We start from the raw sequence: 27,225 nt of genomic DNA, 5'->3' as shown, positions 1-27,225 counted from the left end.
GTTTGGAGAGACCCCCCCTCAGTCCGGGAGAATCTCTGCCGGTGGGTTTACCTTCTTTGGCCTAGCCACTGTGGCGGGGAGGGCTGCTCTGGAGATGCAGCTTCAGGGCGAAACCTGAGAAGGTGGCTGTAGAGAAGTGAAGCCAACACGCCCAGAGGGTAACCGCTGGGTGGCTGAAGAGTAGGGCTGACTTCCTCATTGCCATGTTTTCTCTACAACATGAAGTAGCTAATGGAAGCTATAAGGGTATAGTTCCCCCCAAACGCTCTTTCCACTTTGAAAGAGGAAAAGAGCAACATGTAAACATTTTTTAAGGTGTTTGATTGATTGGAGGGCTCCACCCCCCCCCCCCCCACACACACACAACGTTTGCCGGAGACAAGGGGGATTCTAGTGGAGTTCTAGCGCTACCTAGTGGTGGTGGCTGGAAAGAGAGAAATCGAGAGCTGGGCGAGGGCTGGGGAGGGATCTTGGGACACAGGGTCTGCTGAGAGACAATTTTCCACAAGCCATGGTCACTGGGAAGAGAGCACCCCCCACCCCGAGGCGCCTTTGGGCAAAAGTAGGACCTACAGAGTGCCTCAGGGATCCCTTTTGGAAAAGGAGGATACCAGTGAGATAGCACACTGGTGGCAGTGACGGGGACATGTCTGTTTCCTTCTCTGGGTCTCTGGACGGAGGCCAGTGGCCCTCTGCCGACGTGCCTGCTGACTCCTATTTGTCTTTCAGCCTTTGCCCTGAGGGAGTTTTACATTTTTATGTACATATTTATCATACCTTCCTTTAGGTTTCTCTGGTCTTTGCAACATTTTTAGAAAGGCTTTTTTTTCTCTTTTTTCTTTTTGCAAGTAGAGGTCACTTACAATACCTATGAGAGAAAAGGGGTGCTGGGGTATCCCCACCACTTCGAGCATTCTTCTTTGATTTCAGTTTCGCTGTTTGAAATCTGTCATGTCCCGTCGTGGCCCTGTACTCCCTGACTGACTTCCAGAGAGCTGAGCCAAAGTGCCTGGGAGTCTTACGGGTCTCTCAGGTGAAAGGGGCTCCTTTGGGAACTCAGTGAGGACACCTCGCTTGCACCAGGGGTCTTCCTCAGCCCGGGCACTTGAAGGGCTCTCATTCTGGGGCAGGTACGGTATCCCAGGGGTTTGGAATCAGACCATCCTCGGGCTGTACCTCTGTGCTTTACCTACCAGCTTCCAGGCAAGTGTCTGAGCTTCCCCAGTCCTCAGGGTTTTCATTTGTAAAATGGAGATGATGATAATAATAACAAAATAATGACAACAACAATAACAGTACCTACCTCACAGCGTTCTTATCAGGCTTAAATGAATGAATACAGGTGAAATGCTTAGACCAAGGCCTGGTACGTATGATGAAGTGCTCCACAAACATTGCCTGCATAGTGGTTGCCAGAAGCTGGGGGGAAGGACGGATGGGCAGGCAGAGCACAGAGGACTTCTAGGACCATGACACTACTCTGTGATGCCATGATGGTGGATACATGATATCCCATACACATTTGTCCAAACCCGAAGAATATACATGAAGTGTGAACCCCAAGGTAAACTGTGGCCACTGGGTGATGAATATATATCAGTGGAGGTTCATCAGTTGTAACATATGTACCACTCTGGTGGGGGCATTGATAAAGGGGGCGACTATACATGGCTGGGGACAGAGAGTATATGGAAAAATCTCTATACCTTGCACTCAATTTCACTGAGAACCTCAAACTGCTCTAAAAAGTAGTCTATATTTTTAAAAAGGGTCCTCTTGCCCTCTCCTGGGGTGCACACACACAAATGTGGCATGCATTGGAATTGCCCACAGGGGAAGGGGAACAGGGAGAGGGGGAGATGGGCAATAAAATGCAGATTTCCCGGCCGCACTCCAAGACATTCTGGTTCAGGAGATCTGATGAAGGCCATTAATTGACCACACTTTGGGAAACTGCTCCACGTGGACATGTGTTCCAGTTAGAGGCTGCTACCTGAAGAATGCCTGCAAGCTTTCCCAGGGAAAGCTGGACACCCCATGGGGCAGGCCCGTGCAGGCTGCCACCCAAGCAGGGCTAGTCACACTGCACAGTAGGGCAGGACATGGCTGTGTAGGGAAGGGGACCTCTGGCTCCTTCTTCTGCTCCACAGACAGGTTTACGCTCTGGGAGGCAGCCCTTGGGTCCAGGGTCAATTGTAAGCCCCTCAAACACTTATCTTTGGAGTCCAGCCCTATCAGATCAAAATACTGTGTCCCACATTAAACATGATTTTCCTGCCTTAAACATTTTGAAAGGAGTTTTACAAATCTGTTTTTTCGAATCACTGGACTACAAGGAACTCATTGAATTTACAACTGGTTTTATTTCTAAGCAATCATGTTTGTGTTGGGTTTCTTGCCAAGTGAGAAAAACCTATGGTTGTCTTTGAATATAATGAAATCTTTGTGAGTACTCATTTAACAATTAATGATGTTGACACAACATTAAGTTTTGTAGGCAAGTAGGTAACATTTATGAATTTTAATTTTTAAATTTTCCTATCATAATTTGGAATCAATTATTATTTTTTTTTTTCCAGTCCTATGCAGGCCTAAGTCCTGGCCCTCTCGTGCCTATGGATAAAACCCAGGCCTGACTGCAAGCACTGCTAAGGTCGCCTCTGAAAGGACAGGTGGACGTCCCTGCAAGAAACAGAAAGGAAAATGCCCAACCCCAGAAAAAGGACCATGACTACCCCCTGGGAAACCTGTGTGGTGACTTCAAAGGAGTCGAACATCCCATGACCCATCCCAGGACCCCCTGCTCATGGATCTTTTCACTGTCTCTGCAGTTTTGCCTTTTCCAGAATGTCATATAGTTGGAGTCATACAGTAAATGGTGTTTTCAGATTGGTTTCCTTCACTTAATAACATGCATTGAAGGTTCTTCCATGTTTTTTCATGAATTGGTAACTCATTGCTTTTTAGCCCGGAATACTGTTGCATTGCCTGGGTGTACCTGTTTATTAATCCATTTACCTACTAAAGAACATGTTGGTTGCTTCCAGGTTTTGGCCATTATGAGAAAGCTGCCATAAATATCCATGTGCAGGTTTTTGTGGGGACATAAGTTTTCAGCTCCTTTGGGTAAATACCAAGGAACTCAATTGCTGGATCGGATGGTAAGAGAATGTTTAGTTTTGTAATAAACCACCAAACTGTCTTCCAAAGTGGCTGTACCATTTTATATTCCTACCAGCAATGGGTGACAGTTCCTGTTGCTCCACGTCATTGTCAGCATTTGGTGTTGTCAGGTTCTGGATTTTGGCCATTCTAATAAGTGCGTATGGTACCTTATGGTTGTTTTGATTTGCAATTCCCTAAATGACATAAGATATGGAGCATGTATTTATATGTTTATTTGCCACCTGCCTATCTTCTTTGGTGAAGAGTCTGTTAAAGTCTTTAGCTCATTTTAAATTATGTTGTTTTCTTATTACTGATTTTTAAGAGTTCTTTGTATATTCAGTCTTTTAACAAATATGCATTTTGCAAATATTTTCTCTGTCTGTGATTCGTTTTCTTATATTTTGTTCTTTCGATAATGTCTTTCACAGAGCAGAAAAATGTAATTTCAATGAAGTCCAGCTTATCAATTCTTTCTTTTACAGTTCATCCCTTTGGTGTTCTGGCTAAAAAGTCACCACCAAATCCAGGGCCATCTAGATTTTCTCTTCTGTTATTTTCTAAGAGTTTTATAGTTTTGCATTTTACATTTAGGTCTGTGATCCATTTTGGGTTAATTTTTGGAAAGATGTAATGTTCGTGTTTAGATTAACTTTTTTTTGCATGTGAATGTTCAGTTGCTCATGTACCATTTGTTGAAGAAACTGTGTTTGCCCCATTGTGTTGTCTTCGCTCCTTTGTGAAATATCAGTTGACACCTTTCCTGTGGGTTTATTTCTGGGCTCTCTACTCTGTCCCACAGAGCTATACTCATCTGTTCTTTCGCCGGTCCGCAGAGTCTTGGTTACTGTAGCTTGATCGTACATTTTGAAGTCGTGTAGTATCAGCTCCCCGGTTTTGTTGTTCTCCAATATTGTGTTGGTTATTCGGGGTCTTTTGCCTCTCCAGACACACTTTATTAGATTTTATTTCTTTATTTCTAGAGAAATGGGAAGGGAGGTAGAAACAGAGGGAGACAAACATCAGTTGGTTGCCTCTCTCACACCCCTAACTGAGGGTGGGGAGGCTCTGGCACTCAACCCAGGCATGTGCCCCCACTGGAATTGAACTGGCGACCCCCTGCTCTGTGGGATGATGCCCAACCCACTGAGCCACACCAGCCAGGGCTCCAGATACACTTTAGAATTAGTTTGTCGATATCCATAAAATAACTTGCTGGGAGTTCAATTGGGGTGCATTGAACCTCTAGATCAAGGCAGAAAGAACTGACAACTTGACGATATTGAGACCAACTGTGTGTTCTGCCCTAAACTTGGCCACAGGAGATGGGGAAATGGACTGGCATACCAGAAAGCATAGGATGGGCCCGCCATGGCGCTGGCAAGAGACTGTACCTCACACCGTGCCAGGCATATATATAGGTAGCACTCAATAAACAGTCACTGGGGCAGTGAGCAATGCCACATTCCAAAGCACTTGGGGTCAGAGCAGTATGGTGTCCATTCTGTGCTAAGGCAGGTAGAGCAGACTCCCATCCTTCAGAGCGAGAACCTGGTTTCAGGGACAACTTTGTGGGAAAGCGACTGTTGAAAAGGGAACTGGCCAGGTGGGCTGGTTTGAGCAAGGCTCTCTGGCTGACTTAGGTGGCTGCATTGATAGGTTAAATCACTAATTATTCATTGATTCATTGAATAAATATTTATTGAGTATCAGACACTGCCCCCCTAAAATGTCTAGAGACTCCCTGCAGTTCAGGCAGGAAAGCCCTGTATAAGTTTGCTGATGCCCTGATAACTATGGGCTGGGCCTTGGGATGTGGGGTCGGAGGGAGGGTGCTATATTCTGGCTAGGGATGGTTGTAGCTGTTTCCTATTTTAAAATTAGTTTCTCGACATGGAGCAAGATGTCATGCTATTGACTAGGGTGATCTCAGGTTTAGGGGAGGTCCAGCTTGGCCTAGATGTACCCCACTCTTGCCTGTGTAGTGGGGGATCATCTCTGTGGTCGGTTCTGGGCTCAGCATCCTGGAGGTCAGGGAAGGAAGGAAGCAGACTGTCAGTCACATTATTATTTTAGCAACATGGAGACTCTTCAAGACTTAAACTGACTTGGGAGCTGTGGGGAGTGAGAAAGAAAAGGAAGAGAGAGGTGAACCAGCAGGAGGAAACGGGGCAAGGAACAAAAGGAGAAGGGAGACAGCCAGGAAACCGAGAGAAACGGTGGAGAAAAGCAGAGAACGCAGGGAGAAGGGCAAAAAGACAGAAAGCGGGGAGAGAGAGAGAGAGAACGGAGTCAGCCAGAAGGGAGAGAAGTGAGGGAGATAGAAGGAAGAGTGGGGGTCAGAGCTGCTCTGAAGGGGCCCCTGCTGGTGTTTGCTGGGTCCTCGAGGGTGTGAGCACTCACACACACACACACACACACACACCAGGATGCACATGCACACACACAAGCATGTATGCTGCACTCACACCCATCCCCTTCCTTGAGTACCGCCTTCAGAATCCACACTACTGGGGAGGCGGGGTTGCCACGGTGACAGGTGCTGGAGCACCTCCTTATGGGTATTAATAGCTTCCATTGAAGCCAGCAAAATGGTGACTTCATCCAGCCCCAGTCTCCCTGGCAGGTTCCTTTTGCCTCCCCCTTTCCAGGATGGGGCTGGGAAGGGCCCTCAGGGCCACACAGGCCACTTCCCTGCCTGCTGGCCATCGCCTCGGTGAAGGATGTCTTGAAGGTCTATGGGATTCTTCCCAGTGTGTGCGTGGGTGGGGGTGGGGGTGGGGGGGTCAGGGGGATGAGGGGGATAAGGGTGCTGGAGTTGTTTGCTCCCCTGAGCTGGGCATAATTATTGCCCTTGCCAGGAAAGGGTTTCTGAGGCACAGGACCCCTCAAAGAGGCTACTCTCAGCCTTTCTGAAGCCCATGCTGTCATACCGCCTTCACTAGGTCCTGGCGTGGCCAGGGACTTGCACCCTGTTGACACTTGACAGTGGTGTCCCCTCCCATTGTACACAGTTCCCGGGAAGGGCTGGGGCCAGGCTAGGGAGGTGGCCCAGGCTGCACGATCTCAGAGGCTCTCAGTCTCAGGCTGCAGCAAGTGAAGGGCTGGCATTGCCTGACCCTGGGGCCTGTGCCGCTGCACATTTCCCACCAGGGATGCCTCACTTGCCTCATCCTCATCCTGGCCCCGTTGATACTCCCAGTGTCTCCTTGACCCTCTTGGGTCAGGGAAAGTTTATGTCCTGTCCTAAGCTCCCTGCTTTGATCCCTAATGCCTCTCACCTTCCTGTGGGGCCCCTGGGATCAGGCTGCCCTGAGCTACAAAGCCCGTTCCTGCCTCTGGACCTCAGGCAACACCCCGTCTCTGGCCCTCATTCCTCTTTGACCTTCTCCATCTCTCCCTGGCTTTGTCCACAGCCCCAGGTTTAGACCACGTGGGGCCTGTGACATCTCTGCTGTCCTCTACCCCGCTGTCATCCCCTGGTCCATGTTCCAGCGCCTCCTCCTTGAAGGGAGGGTGGGACTCCAGGAAGGGCCTGAGCCTCCGCTCAGCCACTGTCTGCGAATGCTACCAAGGGCCACACATGTCACACACACACTCCGAGGGAATTAGTCTCATCTATACAGAGCCTTCGGATTTATTGTCTGGCAGCAGCTCCCAGTGACCTCATTCCAGCAGACTTCAGAGGGCATATGAGTGTGTGTGAGAGTGTGTTCATGCTTGTGTAGAAGTGAGTGTGCAGGAGAGTATAGAGGTGTGCGTGCAAATGTGTGAGGGTGCTGCCATTCAGAGCCCAGGGATTTCTGGTGCATGAGTCATCAGTTGGGAGTGGGCCTTGGGAAGACAGCACCCTGGCCCTCTTGCGTGCATCCTGCAGCTGGCGGGCACATGATCCTGGGCATCTGAGAGGCTGGAGGCGGGGAGGGGGCTGTCTTTCCCTCCAGACTCCAGAGAACAGCTGTCATGGGTATTTCTAGCTCGCCTGGAGTCCCAGACATTTAAGGAAGTGATGTTTGCAGTGGGGTGGGAATAGAGGGCAGGGAAGGGAAATAGGGAGAGGCTCAGGGGTTTTACTCCCAGGGATCTTAGTGGAGTTCTTCTGTTGGCATGCAGGGGGATTCATCCATCATCAGTGTTTTTTGATAGCCTGTCCGACACTCTCCTAGGGGCCGGGACGTCACGGGGAGTGGTGTTGACCTGTTCTCTTCCCTCACAGGGCTTACATTATTGTAGGGAGGCAGAACATAAGCAAAGGGGAAAAGCTACTTTCAAACTACTTCTAGAAAATGAAACAGAATAGTGGTATGGGAAGTGACTGAGAGTGGCGGGATTCTTTAGCTGGGGAAGGTCATGAGGCGGCACGTGGACCGTGCCTGAAAAATGAACACATGGAGGCTTGAGGGAAGCACCTTCCATAACAGGATGGACAAGATGCCTGTTGCCAGCCCACGTCCTCGCTGATTCTAGATCAGAGTTGCTGAAGCCAGTCAGAGGGCTAGAGGTGACCTAGAGGAACAGGAAGGCAGATCCCCTTTCCAGGGTGGGGAGGGGGGAGCTTGGCCCATCTCCCTCAGATAGACTGGGAGATCCAGATGCCCCACGTACAGGTAGGAGAAGAATGACTCCCTTCTCCCTTCCTGTAGGCTCTCTGGTAGCAGGGTTGAGCTATAGGATGGAAGAGTCATGTGAGCAGGCGTCCTCCAGGAAGCCTCCTTTGCTCCAGGACACAGAGGTCCTCCTGTCCCCAGTTTTTATGGCTGGCAGAATCACTCGGTTCAGAGTTGGTGGTTCTCCGAAGATTTGTCCCTGAGATCTGTTTCTCCAGCTTGGCCAGCGATCTAGTCTCCTAGGTTTGGGCTGTAGGCACCCAAAGGCCCCTAACACTGTGTGTCCAGCAACTGAACAGCCTGGGGTTCTTGTTCTGAGTCCTTGCCCCTTCAGATCTGATTGAGAGTGGAGGATCAAGTGCCTGGGTTCCTAATCTTACTACATTTATTCAATCATCTACTCACTCCTTAAATTTTTTTTCTTGGGCTTTTGCTATATGCCAGGCCCTGTATCTGGTGCTAGAGAAACCGTAAATTAGAGCTACCTCACCCTGAGCCTGGCACCCAGGGAGCTCAATGTTCTTGCTGTACCGGTTTTCCTTTTCAAGACTGCGTTCCACTGTCCGTGAGAGAAATAAGCCCAACAGCTCAACCACTGCCAGATATCTTACCCTGACCCGGGCCCGGCACCCACTCCTCCCACCTCCAGGCGCGGCGCAGACCTTCTGGCAGCAGGGACGCGGAGCGCCAGGGAGCCACATCTGGCTGGGCGGGCGCGCGCGTGTCACTAAGACGCTCATTCACCAGCGCAGCTGTCACCATAACAACCGGAGAGAGGGAATCCTGGCGACGGTTGGGGGGACAGGGGCGGGGGCGACGGGGGCCGGAGCGCAGTGGCCGGAGACCAACCACCACGGGAGCACCCAGGACGCTCTGCGCTCCACGGAGCCCCGTTCCATGCAGACCCGCTGGCGGGAGGACGCCACGCGCGTTGCCGCAGCAGCCGTCCCCGCGGGCGGGGACCAAGCCTGCCGCTGAGCCACCAGGCAGTCGGGCAGGCCGAGCTTCTGAGCACCCGCGCGGGGAGCCCTGACTCTATGGCCCCGGGGGAGCGCGCGGGAGCCACCGCGCCGCCCACCACCAGCCGGAACCTAAACGCCAGCCGGAGAAAGGGGGGAGCTCTGGGAGCCGCCAGCCCCGACCCAAGGGCCCCCACGTGGCCCCCACCCCCGCCGCAGGCCATGGCAGGCAGGTAGCCGGCTCGCGCGAGGACCCCCTAGGCGGGCAGGACCCGCTGAGGACCGCGGAACCCAGAGAGAGGGAGGAGAGGAGAGCAGCCCGCCCGCCCCCGGCCGCAGCCTCACCAGGGCCCTCCCCCGGCGGCGCGCGCCCGCGCGCGCGCACACACTCGCACTGTACCTCCGCTCCTGCCCAGCCTCGCCTGGCCCCCGCGAGCGCCGAACCCCCTGGGGCCGGATGCCATGGGTAACAACTTCTCCAGTATCCCCTCTCTGCCCCGAGGAAACCCGAGCCGGCCGCCGCGGGGCCACCCCCAGAACCTCAAAGGTAAGGCTTCGCCGGGCCGGGCGCAGCTGGAGGACTGGGGCGCAGGTGGAGGGGCAGGGAGAGATGAAGAGGTGTGGTTGGGGATGACGGGCAGGTGCCACCTGTTGTGCGTATTTGAAGGCAGGAGATGCACATCTCTCTGGCCTAGGAGGTGGGCTGGGGTTGGGGACGGCCTGTGGTGATGGTGGAAACCCGGGAGGATGGCGTTCCACGGGGTCTGCGCAGTTCTCCCTGCCAGTACTGGGAACGTCACTGGAGTTCCCTCAGGCCGTGATGCTTGGCGGGCATGCAGGCGCGAGGAAGGGCATTTGCCTGGTGGATAGGGCAGTGTGGCAGGATGCTCAGGGGGCCCCTGTGCTTCTCAAGGGAGGCATCATAGTCTCCGTTTTCGTCTGCCCAGGGTTGGAGAGGTCACGCTGGAAGCACTAGTTGCATATCCAATAGGAGGGTCTTAGAGATCCAGGACTGCTTTATAGCAGCCTGAAAGAAGGGGCCAGAGCTGATGGCCTCTGGGGTCCTCTGCAGCTCTTCATCTTTTCATTGGTTGAATCAGCTTGGTTTGTGGTTCCCCAAAGGCCAGATGTTCCATTGGAACCCTATGAAGGAGAATCTGGGAACCCTGAAACAGAGGAACGTTCCCTGGGAAGGTCTTTGACCTCTGAGTCCCTGACCCACCCAGCACCCTCAGGGAGGCCCTAGGCCTAGTTCTCTGCCCTGCAGCCTCCAGTGCTGTCTCTGACCTTTGGGTCCTTTGAGGCCCTCAGACCTCACAGATCTCTTCTGGAAGCTGCTTTCCTATCACCCTTAGAACTAGCTGGCACTTGTTCTGGATGTTCTGATGACTAAGGGCCAGGAAGCGAAGCCCTTGGGTTTTCACAGAGAACAATCCACTTCTTCAGCCCCCCAGGATATGAGAAGGATAATAGTGATGCCCTTTGACATAAAGCACTGACGTTTGCAAACGACTTTTATGTAAGCAAGGAAACGGCTTCGGGCAGTCAGCAGTGCCAGTCAGGCCCACTCTACAGTTCAGGAGAGCCAACTCTTCTTTCAGGTTCCCAAAGCCAAGGAGAGCTAGGGGGAGATGTCTATCTTCTGACCTGGAATTCTGTGCTCTCATTTGCTGGACAGTCAACCTTCCAGACTGTGGGGAGAGGAGGAGAGATGGGACCACCATTCTGCATTCTAACTCCAACCCTTTGAGAACTTCAGCTCTCACTCAGCTGGAGAAGATCAATGGGTTTGTTGTGTCTTTCTGGAAATTCATAGGGTGGTACATGTCATGGCCTTTTAAAATATCATATTCGTTGGCCTTGTGATTCCACCTAGAGGAACCGACCCCAAGGACATGGAGACGCAGGCAGATACGCAGGCACTGGGCTGGGAGGTTCACGGCAGTGGTGTTCATAGTAGGAGGACAACCTAGGAGCCCTATGATCCTGGTGTATCTTCTTGGTGGAGTATTACGCAATCTTTAAAATGGATTTTTTGAAAATATTTGGTGACTTGGGAAAATTCCCACAGCAACATGACAGTTGAAAAAGCAGCACACAGAATTGTATAGACTATAAGGTCCCAATTCTGTTTTTTAAAAAAAGATATGTATGCCCCCCCCCCAAAAAAAAATCAACCATGGAGAGTTTCCAAAAGGTTAACTGTGGTTTCCCCTAGGTAATGGGATTATATAAGATTTTTTCTTTTCTTTTTAATATTTTGCTCATTTCTGAAATAAGCAAGTTGCTTTTTATAGTCAGAAATAAGCTGTAAGTGTTAGCATGAGTGTTGGGAACAGGTCCCTAATGATGGAGGAAGCTGTGGACATCATCCAGTTCAGGGACAAGTGGGAAGAAGGAGAGAAGAGGATAGTGATTGGCCCAGTTACTCAGTGGGTCAGTCAAGAGAAGGTGGCAAAGCCAGGCTGAGTCCTTCAAGGGCAGGGGTGTGCTGGGGACCAGTGAGTTGACTTGGTGCTTTAATGCTCACAAAATGCCCCCAAAGGTCCTGCTCCATCCTTGACCCCAGGGAAGCCCACAGAAAACCTGGATAATTGCACCTCTTTGTACCTAAAGTTTGGAATTGTGGGGATGTGAGGTCTTTGTGGCAGGGGTCTTTGGCAAGGGAGGGAGTGGGCAAGTGAGGGTCTGAGGCTCTCTCACCTCCCGGGTCCCTCCCCAGCTTACTCCTCTGCCTTCTGCCCACTTACCTGGCTTGGGAAACATCTTTCCTGCTGCCTCCCTGGCTTACAGGGATCAGTTCTTCTTCCATGGGAGTAAATGGTGGACAAATCCCCGCCCAGCAGTCTCCCTCTCCCAGCCCATCTCCCTTCAGGCTTGATTTACCAGAATCCACTTCTTCCTTCCCCCACCCACACACCTACTGGAGGTGGTCATGAGAATTTTGGTTCTGCTTCTTCTAAGCCTGAGATGGAGAATTAGAGCGTGCCCCTCTGTCCTTCATCCGGTGTCTCCTGATCCTGCATCTCAGCCTGACTTCTTCCCATCCTACTAGAGCCTTCAGCTCCTTTCTGCGATTGTTTTAGCATTCAAATTCCCTTCTACCTGGATCGGCATTGATTTAGGCATCTTCTCTGTGATGGCCATGGCCATCCACAATTCCGTTCCCTTCTTACTGGTTGTGATTCTGAGACTATCCACGCAGAGTTCTACCGGGATTCTTTTTGTATGCACCCAGAATTCAGCTCTAATTCTGAGCAGTGTCCATCCAGAAATTTGCTGAGGGCAGGGAACTCTTGATTTTTTCTCTCCTATAATTGCAGTTTCTTTGATTTCTCACCATTGAAATGAAAACAGTGGGAAGGGGCTTGCTGTAATAGGGATCCTGGGTCTCATGGGAGATCTAAGATTAGTCTGGCTGTCAGGCTGATGTGAAACGGCCTGTCCATTTCCTTTTGGTCGGTAGACTATGGTCTTCTTCCTGGAGATGCACTGACCTCACCCCACTGCTGGCGGTTCCCACTGGGCACTGAACAGTGTGGGTCTAGGCGTGTGCCGGGGAGAGGTCCAAGGTATAGCTCTGGGCTTGGGACCAACAGACAGTAACGAGTTGCTGCTCTCTGCCCGGCTCAGAGGTGAGCGCCCCTGCCATCCCTGTGCATTCACAGGCTGAAGATCTAATTGAAAAGGCAAAGCAGAGCAAATGCTGGGTTGGACTGTTGCAACCCCAGATGTGTGTGGGCAGACGTCAGAAATGAGGGATCAGGGAAGGATCTGAGCTGGATGTGGAAGGACCTGCAGAGACTGGGTAGATGGCAAAGGGGTGCAGCAGAAGTCCTAGGGTGTGCGGAGGAGTGCAAGGAAAGGGACCTACAGCGAAGGCTTGGAAGTGGTAATGAGTAGGTGCTGCGTATATTCTCAATGGCAGGCACAGGGTGACTGGGCAGGGGGCTCAGGCTTCACAGAGACAATTACACAGAATAAAGGTCTTTTTTCCTTCCGCAGCTCTTTCCTAGTGCCTGCCTGCTGGGTGCTAAGTGTTGGGGGAATGGTAACTAGAAAACCTTTGGGGAGGGCTCCTCAGCCCCAGTGGTGGCTCACAGATGGGGACTGGATGGGCCACTTCCTTTTTCTTTTATTGTGGTAAAATTCATATAACATAATATTCACCATTTTAACTTTATAAAGTGTACAATTCAATGGCATTTAGTACATTCATGATGTTGAGCAAGCACCACCTCTGTCCAGCTCCAGGACATTTTATCACCCAAAAGGAAAGCCTGTACTCACTCAGCAGTCACTCCCCCTTATCCCCTCCCCTGTATCCCTGGCAACCACTTTCTGTCTCTATGGATTTGCCAATTCTGGACATTTCATATAAATGGAATCATACTATATTTGTCCTTTTGTGTCTGGCTTCTTTCACTTAGGCATAATGCTTTTAAGGTTCATCTATGTTTTAACATGTATCTTCTCATTCTGTGGCTGAATAACGTTCTGTTGTATTGTTATGCCAACTTTGTTTATCCACTTGCCCGTTGATAGATATTGGAGTTGAATTTTGCTGCTGTGGAGACGTGTGTGTCAGATTTTGTTTGAACACCTGTTCTCAGTTCTCTAGGGTATCTACCTAGGAGTGCACCTTTCATCTCTTCAAAGCTCCTGTTGTAACAGCCGCAGGGATATTGTCCTTCTCCAGCTTTGGCTGGGTGTGACACTGGCAAGACACCTGTTGTTTCTTTTTTTTTTTTAATTTTTTAAAATCCTCACCTGAGGATATGTTTTATTGCCTTTAGAGAGAGAGGAAGGGAGAAAGAAAGAGAGAAACAGAAACATCTATGTGAGAGAGAAACATTAATTGGTTGCCTCCCATACGTGCCTCGACTAGGGTTGAATCTGCAACCTAGGTATGTGTCCTGTCCGGGGACCGACCCGCAACCGTGTACGGAACGATGCTCCAACCAACAGAGTTTCCCGGCCAGAGCAAGACACCTGTTGTTTCCAGAGTCTCTTTTGCATGCTGACTGATGCTCCTGGCTGGCAGAGGGAGGGGCCTCCGAAGTCGGCTGGTGGAGGAGCCACGATTCTTCAAAGTGGGCCAGAGTGAGCCACGTGAGCGTGTCTGCAGTCCCTGAACTTCATCACTGCTCTCTGAGGGTGGGGGCCGGGGTGCCTGCTCTCAGGACAGGTCCTAGCCGTTTTCCAGCCTTCACCTTCGCATTGCTACTTCCCCGATCTGTGTCCTCATCCCAGATAGTGCAAGCGCTGGCCTTCCTGCCTTCAGTTCCTCCTTTGATGCGGCCACAGTGATCTGCCTAAAGTATCCCTTTCATCATGCCCCTCCCCTATGCACAGCCTTCAAGGTTATGACCGAGGTTTCTATAATCAGATATTCAAGGTCTCCGTGCTTTGCCCAACCCACAGATATTTCCATAGCCCTTGTCTGGGCTCCCTCCTTGGCTGTCATGACACTGACAGGTTAGGTGAGCTCATCCAGCCCTCCACCCCCAGCGACGCAGCACACGGACCTGCGAGAGGAAGCAGCAGGCCTCCTCTCCCAGCCCCGACTTCAGAGAGGCTGGGCCGAGACAGCCCCCAAGTGGAGGCCAGAGCATCTATCCTGCACACCTTGGTTTTTAGTTCATTCTGACCTTTGAATCCTGTGTTGTTAATCATAACAGTAATATTTATAGCTGCTGTGTATCGGGTAGTTACTGTGTACCATGTACTTACGTGTAGAGTATTTGCATTAATATCCTTCTGGCAGCCTGCTGGGGGAGGTATCCTTGTCAGCATTTTATGGATGGGGAAGGAGAAGCTCAGAGAGGTTAAGTAGCTTATCCTAGACTACACAGTTAGCAGCTGATGGAGCTGGGATTTAGACCCAGGTCTCTCTGACTGCAGAGTTCAACACTGACCAGTACAGGCCGGGGCAAAAGTTTATGCTGTTGTATGGAAAATAATACAATAATTAACAAATAATAATACAAGAACAAACTCTGGGTTTCACATACTCACGGCTGTAAACCTACTTTTGCCCCGCACTGTATACTCTCCTGCCCCCGTAGAATTCAGTCTTCGTGAGTGCTGTCTTCCATTGTGGGACAGAAACTGGGGCGCACTCTCCTGTTCTCTGGACAGGGCCTCAGAGGAAGGAGAGGGAGTACCATGGAGTTTTCGATGCTGCGTCCCAGCCCCTGCCCCTTACACCTCTCTGCAGGGTTTTTAGCCTCGTTCACCAGTCAGCCAGTTATCAGACACTTTCGAGGGAACCTTCTGTTTCTTTGGGCCAGTGTCTCTCCAAGTGAGGCTGTCTACTGCCTGTATGGACATCAGCATCAGCTGGCAGCATGTCTGCAATGCAGGTCCCCAGCCCCAGGCCAGACCCGCTGTCTCAGAATGTTTTGGGATGGGGCCCCCCAAACCTGTATGTTTAACAAGATCCCCAGGTCATTCTGGTATACCCCAAGGTCTGAGCACTGTCAAGGCCACGAGGCTTCAGAATGGCCCACGCTGTTGCTCTGGGAGTGGGTGAGCTCAGGCATCTCAGAGGAGGGGAGACCCTAGTAGGATAGGGAAGGTTTGGAAGGGAACTGCAGGGGCGTCTCACCCAGGGTAGGACAGCTGTGGCACAGGGGCAGGACAAAGCAAGGTGTGTGCAGGGTCTACGAGCATTTCCTCCTGCTTGGGGCGTGGTTCTCCACTGGGGAGATGAATGTGTCAGTCTCTGAGGGTAGGCTGGGGCCAGATCTTGGAGGGCCTCAGAGGTCAAGATGAATAGTGTAGACTTCATCGTGTAGGCATGGGGAGCCATGGACGGCTTTTGAGCAGAAGGGTATAGTGATTTCATTTAAATAGCGGCAGTGGCAATGGCAGACTACAGGCTGAGGGTAGGAGGGAATGAAGCATCTTGAACTACTGGGAGGTTAATGGAAGCTGCAAGGCTCCTGACCTAGGCCAAGCTAGAAGGGTTGGGTAGGGCAGCCGAGTGGGCACCCTCATCTGGGGTTCCCATGGGTAAATCTGGAAGCATTCTGACCTATGGAGCCCAGTTCCTGATCCTAGGCACTATGCTAAGTACATTCATGTAGGTTAATTCATTTAGTCTCCCAATAAGTGTGAGGTAGATATTATTATTCCCATTTTATAGGTGAGAACATCGAGACTAATGGGTGTTAAGAATTTTATCCCAAAACCCTGAACTAGGAAATGGCAGAGCTGAGATTTCTACCCAGGTCACCAAAGCCCATGAAGGAAAAAATTGTTCTTGGGGGGAATTTCTGTGTATGGGGGCTCTTTTCCCTGGCCCTCTGGGATGGCATGTGCCCACTTCCAAAATGTGCACATTGAGGCCCGAGCATTGGCTCTAAATCACAGAGCTCCAGATGGATGCAGGATGAGCAACAGTGGCAACAAAGGGGGAAGAGAGGGGAGGAAGGAAGGCAGGAGCGGGTCACTGCCCCGGAGATGCCTCTACCCCGGTGTGCCAGTTGCCTGGGCCTATTTCCTGTTGGTCTGTGACTCTCTCATTCCTGGTTCTGCACACTCAGGAGCTAGAGGATGAGGGGCTGCTTCCCACTGAAACTGGTTGCTTTGGCAACCCGGGGCAGGATGCAAGTGGTCTCCTTGGTAACACCTGGGAAACTTGCCTGCAGGGGTGGAGAGGACTTGTCTGGCCAGCAGTGGGGCTGGGTGGCAAGGGCAGAGCCAGGCCAGGCCACTGAGAGCTCGGGCTTGTGAGGAGGGTCAGGCTTGTGGAATGGCCTGGGCTGTCTGTTGGCCATTTTCCAGCAAGTCAGAGTCCAGAGGCCCTTGGGGACTGCCTGGTGGGACCAGGAGCACTAATGGACCAGCACAAGAAGTGGGGGGAGGTGGGGGAAGGTGGGAACAGGATGTGAGGGGGAGACTAGAGCCCCTGGATGACAGATCCAGCTACAGGGTATATTAAAAGATGCTTATCAGAGGTCATTACCCAGATCCTGCTGCTTCGGGAAAGGAGCAGGTGCTGATGCCTGTGGGGGGTGGGGCTAACAGAAAAGAAGGGCTGGGAGAGGCGGAGCAGGGAATAGATGGAGCCACTGGGAGGCAGGTGGGAGGCCTTGGCTTTCTGCTCTAGCTGCAGTTCCGGGGCGGGAGTGGGGGTGCAGAGTAGGCAGGGCTCTGTGCTGGGCTCCTGATTGAAGTTCTTCTTGAGTGAGGTTGGGGTCGCAAGGATGCTGTGATGGACAGGGCTCATTCTGTTGTTTAAGAAACGCAAACTTGGCTGAAAAGTTCGTTTGGTTTTTTCTGTGTGGTGGCTCTAGTAGTGCCTAGTTGTCTTTAACGTCATTTGAAACAATTTTGTTAGATTGTATTGTGACAGCTGTCATGTCAGTGTGCATTCTTAAAAAATTATCAAAATTGGTGAATTTTTGTGTAGCCATTTTTAAATTGAAGATGGAAGAAAATAGGCAACATTTTTAGCATCTTATGCTTTATTATTTCAAGAAAGATAAAAATACAACTGAAATGCATACAAAGATTTCTGCAGTGTATGGAGAAGGTGCTGAGACTGATCCAACGGGTCAAAAGTAGTTTGCGAAGTTTCGTGCTGGAGATTTCTTGCTAGAAGATGGTCCATGGTCAGGTAGACCGGTTGGAGTTGATAGCGATCAAATTGAGATGTTAAAATGCAAACACTCAGTATTAGGCCGCATGGGAGATAGCCAACATACTCAAAATATCCCAATCAATCAAGTTATTGGTGAAAATGAAAAATGTGTCTTTTATCTTATAGAAAAAACTAGACAGACTTTTTGGCCAACCCAGTACTAAGCATTGGCGACCGGCCAGGTGCTCTCCTAGGAGTGAGAACTCAGTGGGGCGCAGGGCAGGTGAGGGTTCACTGCCACGGAGCTTCTGCTCCTGTGGGGGAGGCAGACGGGAACAACAAGGACTTGAGCAAAAGTGAATCAGAATATGATAACAATCGCGAACATGCTGTGTTCCAGAGCCTGTGCTATTATCTCATTTAATCTTTAAAACAACTATATGAAGTCAGTGTGATTATTAGCCCCACTTATGCATGGGCAAACTGAGGATCCCATGGCTGGTGTGAGGTAGAGCTGGGGTTCTAGTCAAGATCTCTGATTTTGGGGCGCTCTCTCTCTCTCTCAGCAATGTTTTTGTGTGAGAACAGTTTTACATTTGCAGAGTTATTGCAAAATAGCATAGTTCCCATATACCCCATGCCCAGTTTCCCCCATTATTAACATCTTACATCAGTATGGAATGTTCGTGACCATGAATTAATACTGATACATTGTTATGAACTGATATCTATGCTTTATTCAGATCTCCTCAGTTTTCCCTAATGGCATTTCTGTACACCGGGATCCCATCTGGGATCCTGCATTGTATTTTTAGTCACCACATTATATATCAGGTTGTCATTTTTCTTAGACTCCCCTTGGTAGTGACAGTTTCTCACACTTGTTTCTGGTGACCTTGACAGTTTCGAGGATTTCTGGTTAGGTACTTTGTAGAGCGACTCTCTATTGGGATTTGTCTGATGTTCTTCTCGTGATTAGCTGTGGTTGCAGGTTTCGAAGAGAAAGAGAAGAGAAAGACCGTAGAGGTGAAGTGCCACTTCCACCGCATCATATTAGCCGTGCGTCCTGTCAACACGAGGTTGACCTTGATCATGTGGCTGCGGTAGTGCTGGTTAGGTTTCTCCACTGTAAAGGTGGAGTTACACTTTTCTCCCTTTTCCGTACTGCGCTCTTTGGAAGAAAGTCCCGGTGTGCAGCCCGCACTTAAGGGGTGCAGAGTTAGGCTCCGCCTTCTTGAGGGTGGAGGACCTACTGCTTTAACTGCCCCACTCAACAATTTCTTCAGCTGCTCACCCAAACAGTTACATTTGGAGAAGGGGTGTGAAAGAGAAGACTAGGGAGCTGAACCAGGGAACTTGACCTGGTCTTGAGGGTCTGGGAAGGCTTCTCTAGAGCAGTGATGTGAACTTGAGTAGCAGCAGCTCCATGGTCCTAGAGGGGGTGCTCCTGGCATGTGGGGCATGAAACTATTCATTTAGCATCCCTAGCCCTGCCTTGTAAATGCCACTGACCATCTAAAGTGGCATCGTGACATTAAAAAAAATAGTTCTACCATATTTCTAAAAGCACCCAGAGGGGGCAGTACCACCCCCCAACTGAGAGAATTGAGCTGGGCGGGGAGGGCACTGGTGAAGGGTGTTCCCAGTAGGGGCTAGCACAAGCTCCTGTGCCTGGGGACAGAGCTTAGGGCTGGCTCACCCTTGCTGCTCAGTATGAAGGGCTGTGTCCAGGCCAGTGTCACCCCAGCCCTTCAGGCCAAGGAGCGCGGCAGCTCCCTTGCCGCTCTGTGCATGGGAGAAGGTGCTGGTCACAAAGGCTGGCTGTGCAGGGCTGGGGCAGGGGGAAGAGAGAGGACTCTTCTTGGGATGAAGGGGGTGGGGAAGGAAAGTATGTCCGCTGGCTTACTGGATGACCTTCTTTGCTTCTCTTGTCCCCAGAACACCATCCTGGCTGCGCCAGAGGTCGGGGTGCGGGCAGAACAGGGAGAACAGTGCCAGGGCAAGGTGCTGTCGTATGATTAGGATGGCGGCAGTTCCACACGCTGCTGGCTTTCACCTTCATATTTTCCGCCTGGCTGCCCCAGCCTCTGCCTGAAAGGCTGACCTTCTCCGGCGATGGGCTGGTCTAGACTGTGCGTGTCCAGTGGGGTGTCCAGGTGACCCAGAGAGCATGGCGAGGAGGCTCTAGGCCCTGATCACAGTGAAACTGCTTGGGTGATCCAGCTAACTCATCTCATGTGTCGGTGCCCACTCTGTGCTGGGCATGGTGCTGCGTGTGGAGAACAGAGGGCTGAGTACTGGGCACTGTCTCTGCCCTGGAAGTGTTCACAGCCCAGCCTCACGCAGTTCAGACATCAATCCACGTTAGCAGAAGTGTCCTGGAGCCCTTCTCCTTCTCTGAGTCTGCTCTCTTTTCCTTTTCTTTCCCTGATTTTCCTGGCAAATGCTCCTTTGAACACATTCTTCCCAAGGGGAGAGGACTGGCAGGTGGTCAGGTGTGTGGGTGAGATTGTTTTGTCCTCCCTTCTTTCTCAGCCCAGGTCTGGGTTCTCAGCCCCTAAGAAGGGAAGTTACTTGCCCAAGGTGATTAGTACCAGGTGTTAGTAAGGTCTCCAGGCTCTGACTTGGCGGGATGATGCTCTCAGGAGCTGGCGGAAGTTAACTCTGGGACCCTCACAGGGATGAATATACTTGCCCAACTGTGATGTGTACTGTCCCTAGGGGACCTACTGAAGTGCTTTAAACAGAAGAGTGACAAGATCCCTTAGATGTCTTAGAAAGCTCTGGGGCCGAGAGGGGCAGGGGAGGGGCCAGGCAGGAGGCACCTGCAGTCCTCCAGGGGAGGAGAGATGTGTGACCCTTGCTGGTGCAGGGCAGTGAGCTTGGAGGCATGCCGATCGATTTGGGAAAGCCTTTAGAAAATGCTGACTCTGAGACAGCGGTCAGTGAAGCACCAGGTGGTTTAACACGGAAGAGCTTGGATATGCTGGGAGGGTGAGCCTCGTGGGAGGTCAGGGGTGTACATGTTCCCTCAAGAGCTGTGTCCCACCCAAGGCTGTGAGCTATTAGAGCCAGGAGGAGAGACAGGTGAGGAGGTCAGGGCAGGCCCAGAGCTCTTGGCTCCATCCCTACCCTACCGTCAATAATCAGTGTCCCCTCTGCTTTTCATAGGCGGCTCCTTGGTAGGCAGAGGCAGAGGCAGGGCCCTGGTACCTGTGCTCTGATGTGCACCTACGTCTGTTGTTCCCGGAGCCAGGGGCCTTCGATCCCATCCTAGCCAGGCTTTCTCAGGTGGCTCCCCACTCCCTACAGGGCCAGCTCCCCTCCCCGCCCCCCAGCATACATACACAAACCATTAAAGATGGTCATAAATCAGAATGGACAGGCCAAGGCTACCCTGGTTGTCTCAGAGTTGAGATCAAAGCCCCAGACCCTCACCCTGGGGCTCAGTACTTGTTGAATTACTAAACCGTAAGGCAGAAGAAAGCAGGAGGAACTCGATGGATGACCGCCTGGTAAACCAGAATGTGGAAAAGTGAGTGGAGAAATAAGGAAGCAGGTGGGGAAGGGGAAGAGAGGAGAGAAAAACAGCTGTTTGTCCCCTGGGCTTTGACACTATTGTAATATATTTAAAGTGTACCTTTATTACATATATTACACAAATTGTAATATATGTAAATGTGATGATTTGATACTTATTTTCAACACACTGTGAAATGATCCCCACAATCAAATGAATTAACACAGTTATCACCTCACAAAGTTACTTTTGTTTTTGGTGAAAATGCTTAAGATCTACTCTCTTAGCAGATTCCAAGTGTACAATACAGTATCCTTACCTATAATCAGCAGGTTGTACACGAAATCCTCAGAAGTTACAACTGGAAGTTCATACGCTTTGCTCAGCCTCTGCCCATTTCCCTTCCCCCCAGCCCTTGGCTCTGCCATTCTACTCTGTTTCTGTGAGTTCAACTTTTTTTTTTTAGATTTCACATATGAAATATGATACTATACAGTGTTTGTCTGTCTTTTTTTTTTTTTTTCTGTTTTACTTCAATTAGTGTAATACCCTTCCGGTTTATCCATGTTGCAAATGGCAGGATTTCCTTCGCTTTATGGCCAAGTACTATTCCATTGTGTATATACCACATTTTCTGTACTCATGTATTCATCTGTCAACGGATGCTTAGGTCGTTTCCCTATCTTGGTTCTTGTGAATGATGCTGCAGTGAACGTGGATATACAGGTATCTCTTCAAGATAGTGATTTCATTTCCTTCAGTTATATGCCCAGGAATGGGATTGCTGAATAATGTGGTAGTTCTAGTTTGAATTGTTTGAGGAACCTCCATACTGTTTTCCAAAATGGTTGTGCCAATTTACATTCCTGCCCACAGTGTATAACGGTTTCCTCTTCTCCACCTCCTCATCGATATTGATCTCTGTATTTTTTGAAAGATTTTATTTATTTATTTTTAGAGAGGGGGAAGGGAAGGAGAAAGAGAGGAAGAGAAACATCAATGTGCAAGAGATATATAAATCAGTTGCCTCTCGCATGCCCCCAACTGGGGACCTGGCCTGCAGCCCAGGCGTGTGCCCTGACTGGGAATCAAACTGGTGACCCTTCGGTTCGCAGGCTGGTGCTCATGCACTGAGCCACACCAGCCAGGGCCATCTCTGTCTTTTTGATAACAGACATCCTAACAAGTGTGAGATGGTATCTCATGGTTTTGATTTGCATTTCCCTGAGGACTAGTGACATTAAGCACCTTTTCACATACCTGTTGGCCATTTGTGTCTCATCTGGACAAATGACTATTCAGGTCCTTTGCCCATATTTTAATTGAGTTATTATTTTTTTGCCATTAAGTTGTAAGAGTCCCTTATATATTTTGGATATTAACCCCTTATCAGATGTACGGTGTGTGAATATTTTCTCGCATTCGACAGATTGCCTTTAATTTTGTTGATTGTTTCTTTTGGTGTGCAGAAACTTTCTAGTCTGATGTAGTCTCACTTGTTTATTTTTTCTTTCGCTGCCTGTCCTTTGGGTGTCGAATCCCACAAATCATTGCCAAAATCAATGTCAAGGAGCTTTCTCCTGCTTTCTTTTATCAGTTTTATGATTTCACGTCTTAGGTTCAGATCTTTAATTTATTTTGAGTTGATCCTTGTATATGGTATGAGATAAGGGCCCAGTTTAATTCTTCGCATGTGGATATGCAGTTTTCCCAACACCATTTATTTAAGAAACTATTCTTTCCCCATTGTGTATTCTGGGTACCTTTGTTGAAAATTAGTTGCCCAAAATGAGTTGTTCTATATCTGTACTGCCTAGTCTATTCCATTGATCTGTATTTCTGTTTTTATGTCAGCACCATAGTGTTTTGATTACCATAACTCTGAAGTATAGTTTGAAATAGAAGTGTGATATCTCCAGCTTTGTTCTTCTTTCTCAAGATTGCTTTAGTTACCCAGGGTCATTTGTGGTCCCATACAAATTTTGACATTGATTTTTCCATTTTTGTGAAAAAGGCCACTGGAATTTTGATAGGGATTGCATTGAATCTATAGATTGCTTTGGGTAGTATAGACATTTTTAACAATATCAATTATTTTAATCCATGAACACAGAATATCTCTCCATTTATTTGTGTCTTCTTCAAAGTCTTTCATCAATGTTTTCTAGGTCTCAGTGTACAGATCTTTTACCTCCTTGGTTAAATTTATCCCTAAGTATTTTTTTGATGCTGTTGTAAATGGATTTATTTTCTTAAAGATTTTTGAATTGTTTTGTTGTTAGTGGCTTTTTGTATGTTGATTTTGAATCCTGCAACTTTACAGAATTTGTTTATAAATTCCATTTTTTTTGGTGGAGTCTTTAGAATTTTCTATATAAAAGATCATGCCATCTGCAAACAGAGACAATTTTACTACTTCCTTTCTGATTTGAATGCTTTTTATTTATTTTTCTTGTGTAAGTGGTTAGGACCTCCAGTATTATGTCAACTAGATGTGGCAAGAATGGTCACCCTCTCCTGGGCTGGGGCTGGCAGACCCTCTGGGGCTGAGGACACCCTGGTGTGGAGCCAAGAGGATGAAGGAAGTAGTGGGACGAGGCTGTGAGTCACCAGGATGGCGCTCACATGGACATTTCTGCATCAAAGTGGAGCCCTCCTAGAAATGGGGGCCCTGGTTGCCTGATGTTCCTCTGGTTCTGTTGTAGAACAGAAAGAGTCTGTCCACCTGGCACTCCCAGAGCTAGACACTAAATACCGAGAATTGTGGTAGAGAAATATTGGCTATTTTATTGATGAATGGCACCATCCAGGAGAATAGGAAGCTAATGCTCAAAAGCCCGAACTCCCTGATGGTATGTAGATGACAGATTATATAGGTGTAGGTTACAGATTAAATAGAAGAAAAGCACAAGATGCCATGGGTTAGGGGTTCAAGGTCATGCTGGGAGCTGGTTGGTCAGAGGTGAGGTAAGGGTAGTGAATTATTTCTTCAGGTCTTGAGGACAGCTCTGAGATGTTTTTCAGCATTCCTCTGTCTGATTCATTGAAAAATAGCCAGGGGGTCTTTCTACTTTAGGGCTCAGGAGCTGAAACATAGGGCAGGATGTTATCTTAAGCCTGGCAGGGGTCCAGAATGTCTGACCAGTAGTCAGGTCCAGGCTACTGTCTTCTGCTGCCTGGGGGGTTGCTGATTACCTGGAGGAAAGCCTCCGTCTCTCAGGGAAGAGGTCGGGGAGAGAGGTGATTTCTAGAGCTAGGATTTAAAAGTAAATTTAATCAAAGTCACTGCAGAATGAAGGAAACTGTTTAGGGAATTTGGGTTTCCTCATCTGGTCCCCAAGTTGAAGTTGTGTTAAAGAAACAAAATCTAAGAACAGTCTAGATCAGCTATTGAGAATAGTTTCCCCAAGATTCAGGGCTTGTCCTGAAAGTGGGGGTTTACTTTCTGGTGCTAAGGTTCAGTTCCCAGGGCGCAAGGTTCTATTTTGGGGGGAAGGTGCCACATCTGCAGGCAAGGTTCTGGCTTGGTATTGAGGTGCCTGTTTGGGGCAGGGGGATCTGAGTTCCATGCTGGGGTGAAGGCTCCTTTCCTGGAAGGGAGTTTTCACATCAGGGTCCAGGATTCATGATTGCAGTTGAGTGTTGAGTCTTGGAGCCAAGAGTCCAGCTGGGGCCCTATATCCTAGGATTGGGTTGAGATTTCCTTTTTGGCTTCGGGTTTGTTGATCAAACTGGAGGTTTTATACCCTGGGAGGAAGGGAAGAGCTGGAGGGTGCCCTGGAAATGTCCATACAACTGGACCCCCTTTTGCTTGTGGAGAAAACTTTCTGAGACTGACAGCAGAGGGATGGGCCTGCAGGCTCCTGAGCTGATGATTGGAGGGATCCAGCCCTGCCCGGATGTTAGCCTGAGAATAAACCATTGATAAGTTCTAGATCTCTGGCTGAAAGCTTGGCCAGGTAGTGGTATTGATTCGCAAAGCACCGTCCAAGTTCGCTTGATTCTCCCAAAATGACGCTAACGATGGTCTCCATAGGCTACGATGACCATTGCTCCGTGAGTCAAATCCATGCTGACAGTGCTGATGTCGCCCTGGGCACTGCCAGCTTGGTCCAATTAGTGCCAGTCGGATCTTAACTTGTGCTGAGGGGCCCCGGAGGGGAGGGAGCACACACTGAATGGGCTGTGTTAAATCTGGGTCCCTGGGGCTTGGCATGTGGTCCTGCTGGCAGGCGGGAGCTGGGCCGGGCCGGGCCAGCAGCTTCCTGCCCTGGTGAGCCAGCTCTCACATGGCCCAGGCAGTGGGTGCGGACATGCTGTGACCATGATCGGAAGGGCCCTGGCTCTCTGTGCTCTGCAGAGCGGCTGGAATACAGAGGAATTGTGGTGCCCTCCGGCCCCCAGCCTGGTTGGTACCCAGCTGAGAAGTGTCTGCCTCCATAGAGGGCTACCACCCTACTCTCCTCTCCCATTTCTTTCTCCCATTACCTCAGTGTGGAGCCCCCTCTCAGAGAGCCAGACTTGCCGGGAAGGAGAAATTCCATTCCATTTGTCCTGGGCTTTTCGCTTCCGGAAGCCCTCTGTCTCTTCCCCCTGGGATTTGCTCCAGATCTCCTAGAGCTCTCTGAGACAGGTGGTGGTGGCCCTATTTCCTGGAGGAGCAAGCCGAGGTGCAGTTGGGTGGACGTTTCCAGGGCAGCCTCAGTGCTGCCTGTATCCGTTTGCTTAGGGTCACATGGTGGGCTATTGGGCCTTGAGTGGGTGGAGCTCCTGCCTCCTGGCCTCCTACCCCCACCCCCACTGCAGGTGGGTGTTCCTCTTTTCTCCTCCCATAGGGGACAGCAGTGGCTGATGAGGAGCTGTCCACATGGGGCTGTGCAGGGCGTTTCCAGCGCAGGGGCAATTTCCTAATGTTCCAGAAGAACTTCTCCTTTGGGAGGAGCCCCTCCCCTGTGACTCAGGACACTCAGCACCTGAGGAGATGGGGGAGTTTTCTTTCCCAGGGATGTAGGGTGGCTCTGTCTGGGTCTTCAGGGACCCCCCAAACCCTACTCTCTGGGTCTGGCCAAGGTACATGGAGATTGAGTGACCTGGGGGTCCTATTGGGCTATGGGCACCCAACCCAGGTGTTGAACTCTGGGGTCACCAACGGCACCTGGGGGGACCTGGTCCGTCAGTGGTGCCTTGGGTGTGAGGAGGGAGGAGGAAAGACAGACAGGGTGGAAGGCCCTGGGGCTGAGGTATAAGCTCTGGAGTCAGACTTTGTCTTTGCTACCTGTGCCACCTGGAGCCAGAGGCTTACCTTCTCCATACCCTAATTCCTCCTCAGACATAATGCTTGACTAGTAATAAATACTAGTTGTTATTGTCATCATTAGGTTTAACCTTCAAGTCTCGGCTTAGACATCACTTCTACCAGGAAGCCTTCCTGGACCACCCCGGCTAGGTGACATGGCCTCTGTCCTCTCCCACTGCCGCCCTGTGCTCTCTGCATAGCACACGTGGCTGCTGGGGCCTGCTTCCCTGTCAGTACCTTTGACGGCCTGGCTTGCCTGCCATGGCATCACTCCCGTCAGTGCTCGGCACAGAGTAGTCACTTGACGGACATTTTGAAATGAATGCAAAAATAGGCTGATTCTGGGAAGTCAAACTTTTCTCCCACAGGCCCTCAGGGGGTTCTGCTACAACCCATGTTCTGTTCTTTGTTGAAATGGAATTTCCTGAATACCAGACCCCTGAGCCAAGACAAAAGAAGGCGAGAGCAGTGGGGAACCGCTGGTCCACTCATTCATCCCCTGATGGCACTGATGTTCCTCGGGTGCCTTCTGGGTGCCAGGCCTGTGCTGGCCTCTGGGGACAGACATGCTCCTGCCCTCATAGCCCTTGTGGTGCTGATAGCTGGGGCTGAGCGAGGCCAGAGGGGAGGAGGGTGGTTGTTAGGCTGAGCTGAGTCAGGGAGGGCTCCCAGGAGGAGGGACTGGTTTAGCAGAAGGTGGGGAAGTTTGCATAGATATGGACGGGCGTCCTCTTGGGGGTGGGCAGGGGTAGGTGGCAGAGGTGGAGCTGCCTGTACAGGCACCAAGTCTGGTTGGCCGAGGGCAGTGCATCCGGAGGGTGCGAGGGCCTTGATTATCAGGCTCAACGTGTATGCAGAAACTGTGGGTGCCTCGGATCCAGCTTTGCCGTCCACACACAAAGACCTTGGGCAGCAAAAGTCAGTCCTCTAAGGTGGGAGCTGTGATGCGTGCCACTCAGGGCTGTCAAACCACAGTGGCAACGAACTTTGTGGAGGGACCTGGGCCAGGTGAGGGAGGGATGGAGGGGCAGGGCCTTTGGGGTTAGGCTAGAAGCAGGGCAGCTGGAGGGGGCCCCTGTGGGAAAACA

At 50.4% G+C, this 27,225-nt stretch overlaps 1 protein-coding gene across 2 annotated transcripts in view; it reads left to right on the top strand.

The window, feature by feature from the left end:
* Positions 1 to 8,599: 8,599 nt before the first annotated feature.
* The window catches only part of NEURL1 (neuralized E3 ubiquitin protein ligase 1), a 77,267-nt gene continuing 58,641 nt past the window's right edge, over positions 8,600 to 27,225 (top strand). The window contains exon 1 of one of the 2 annotated variants that reach the window (XM_024555565.4): positions 8,600 to 9,278. In XM_024555565.4, coding sequence (XP_024411333.2) covers positions 9,194 to 9,278 — 85 coding nt within the window. In that variant the 5' untranslated portion in view covers positions 8,600 to 9,193. Of the gene's footprint in view, positions 9,279 to 26,950; positions 27,070 to 27,225 lie in introns of those variants that run through there. The other variant, XM_053923204.1, reaches the window with a different exon arrangement.

This window comes from Desmodus rotundus, chromosome 4 (assembly GCF_022682495.2).
Source record: "Desmodus rotundus isolate HL8 chromosome 4, HLdesRot8A.1, whole genome shotgun sequence".
Taxonomy (NCBI): Eukaryota; Metazoa; Chordata; class Mammalia; order Chiroptera; family Phyllostomidae; genus Desmodus; species Desmodus rotundus.
The sequence above is the reverse complement of the archived record's forward strand: the minus strand, read 5'-3'. Positions and strand labels throughout refer to the sequence as shown.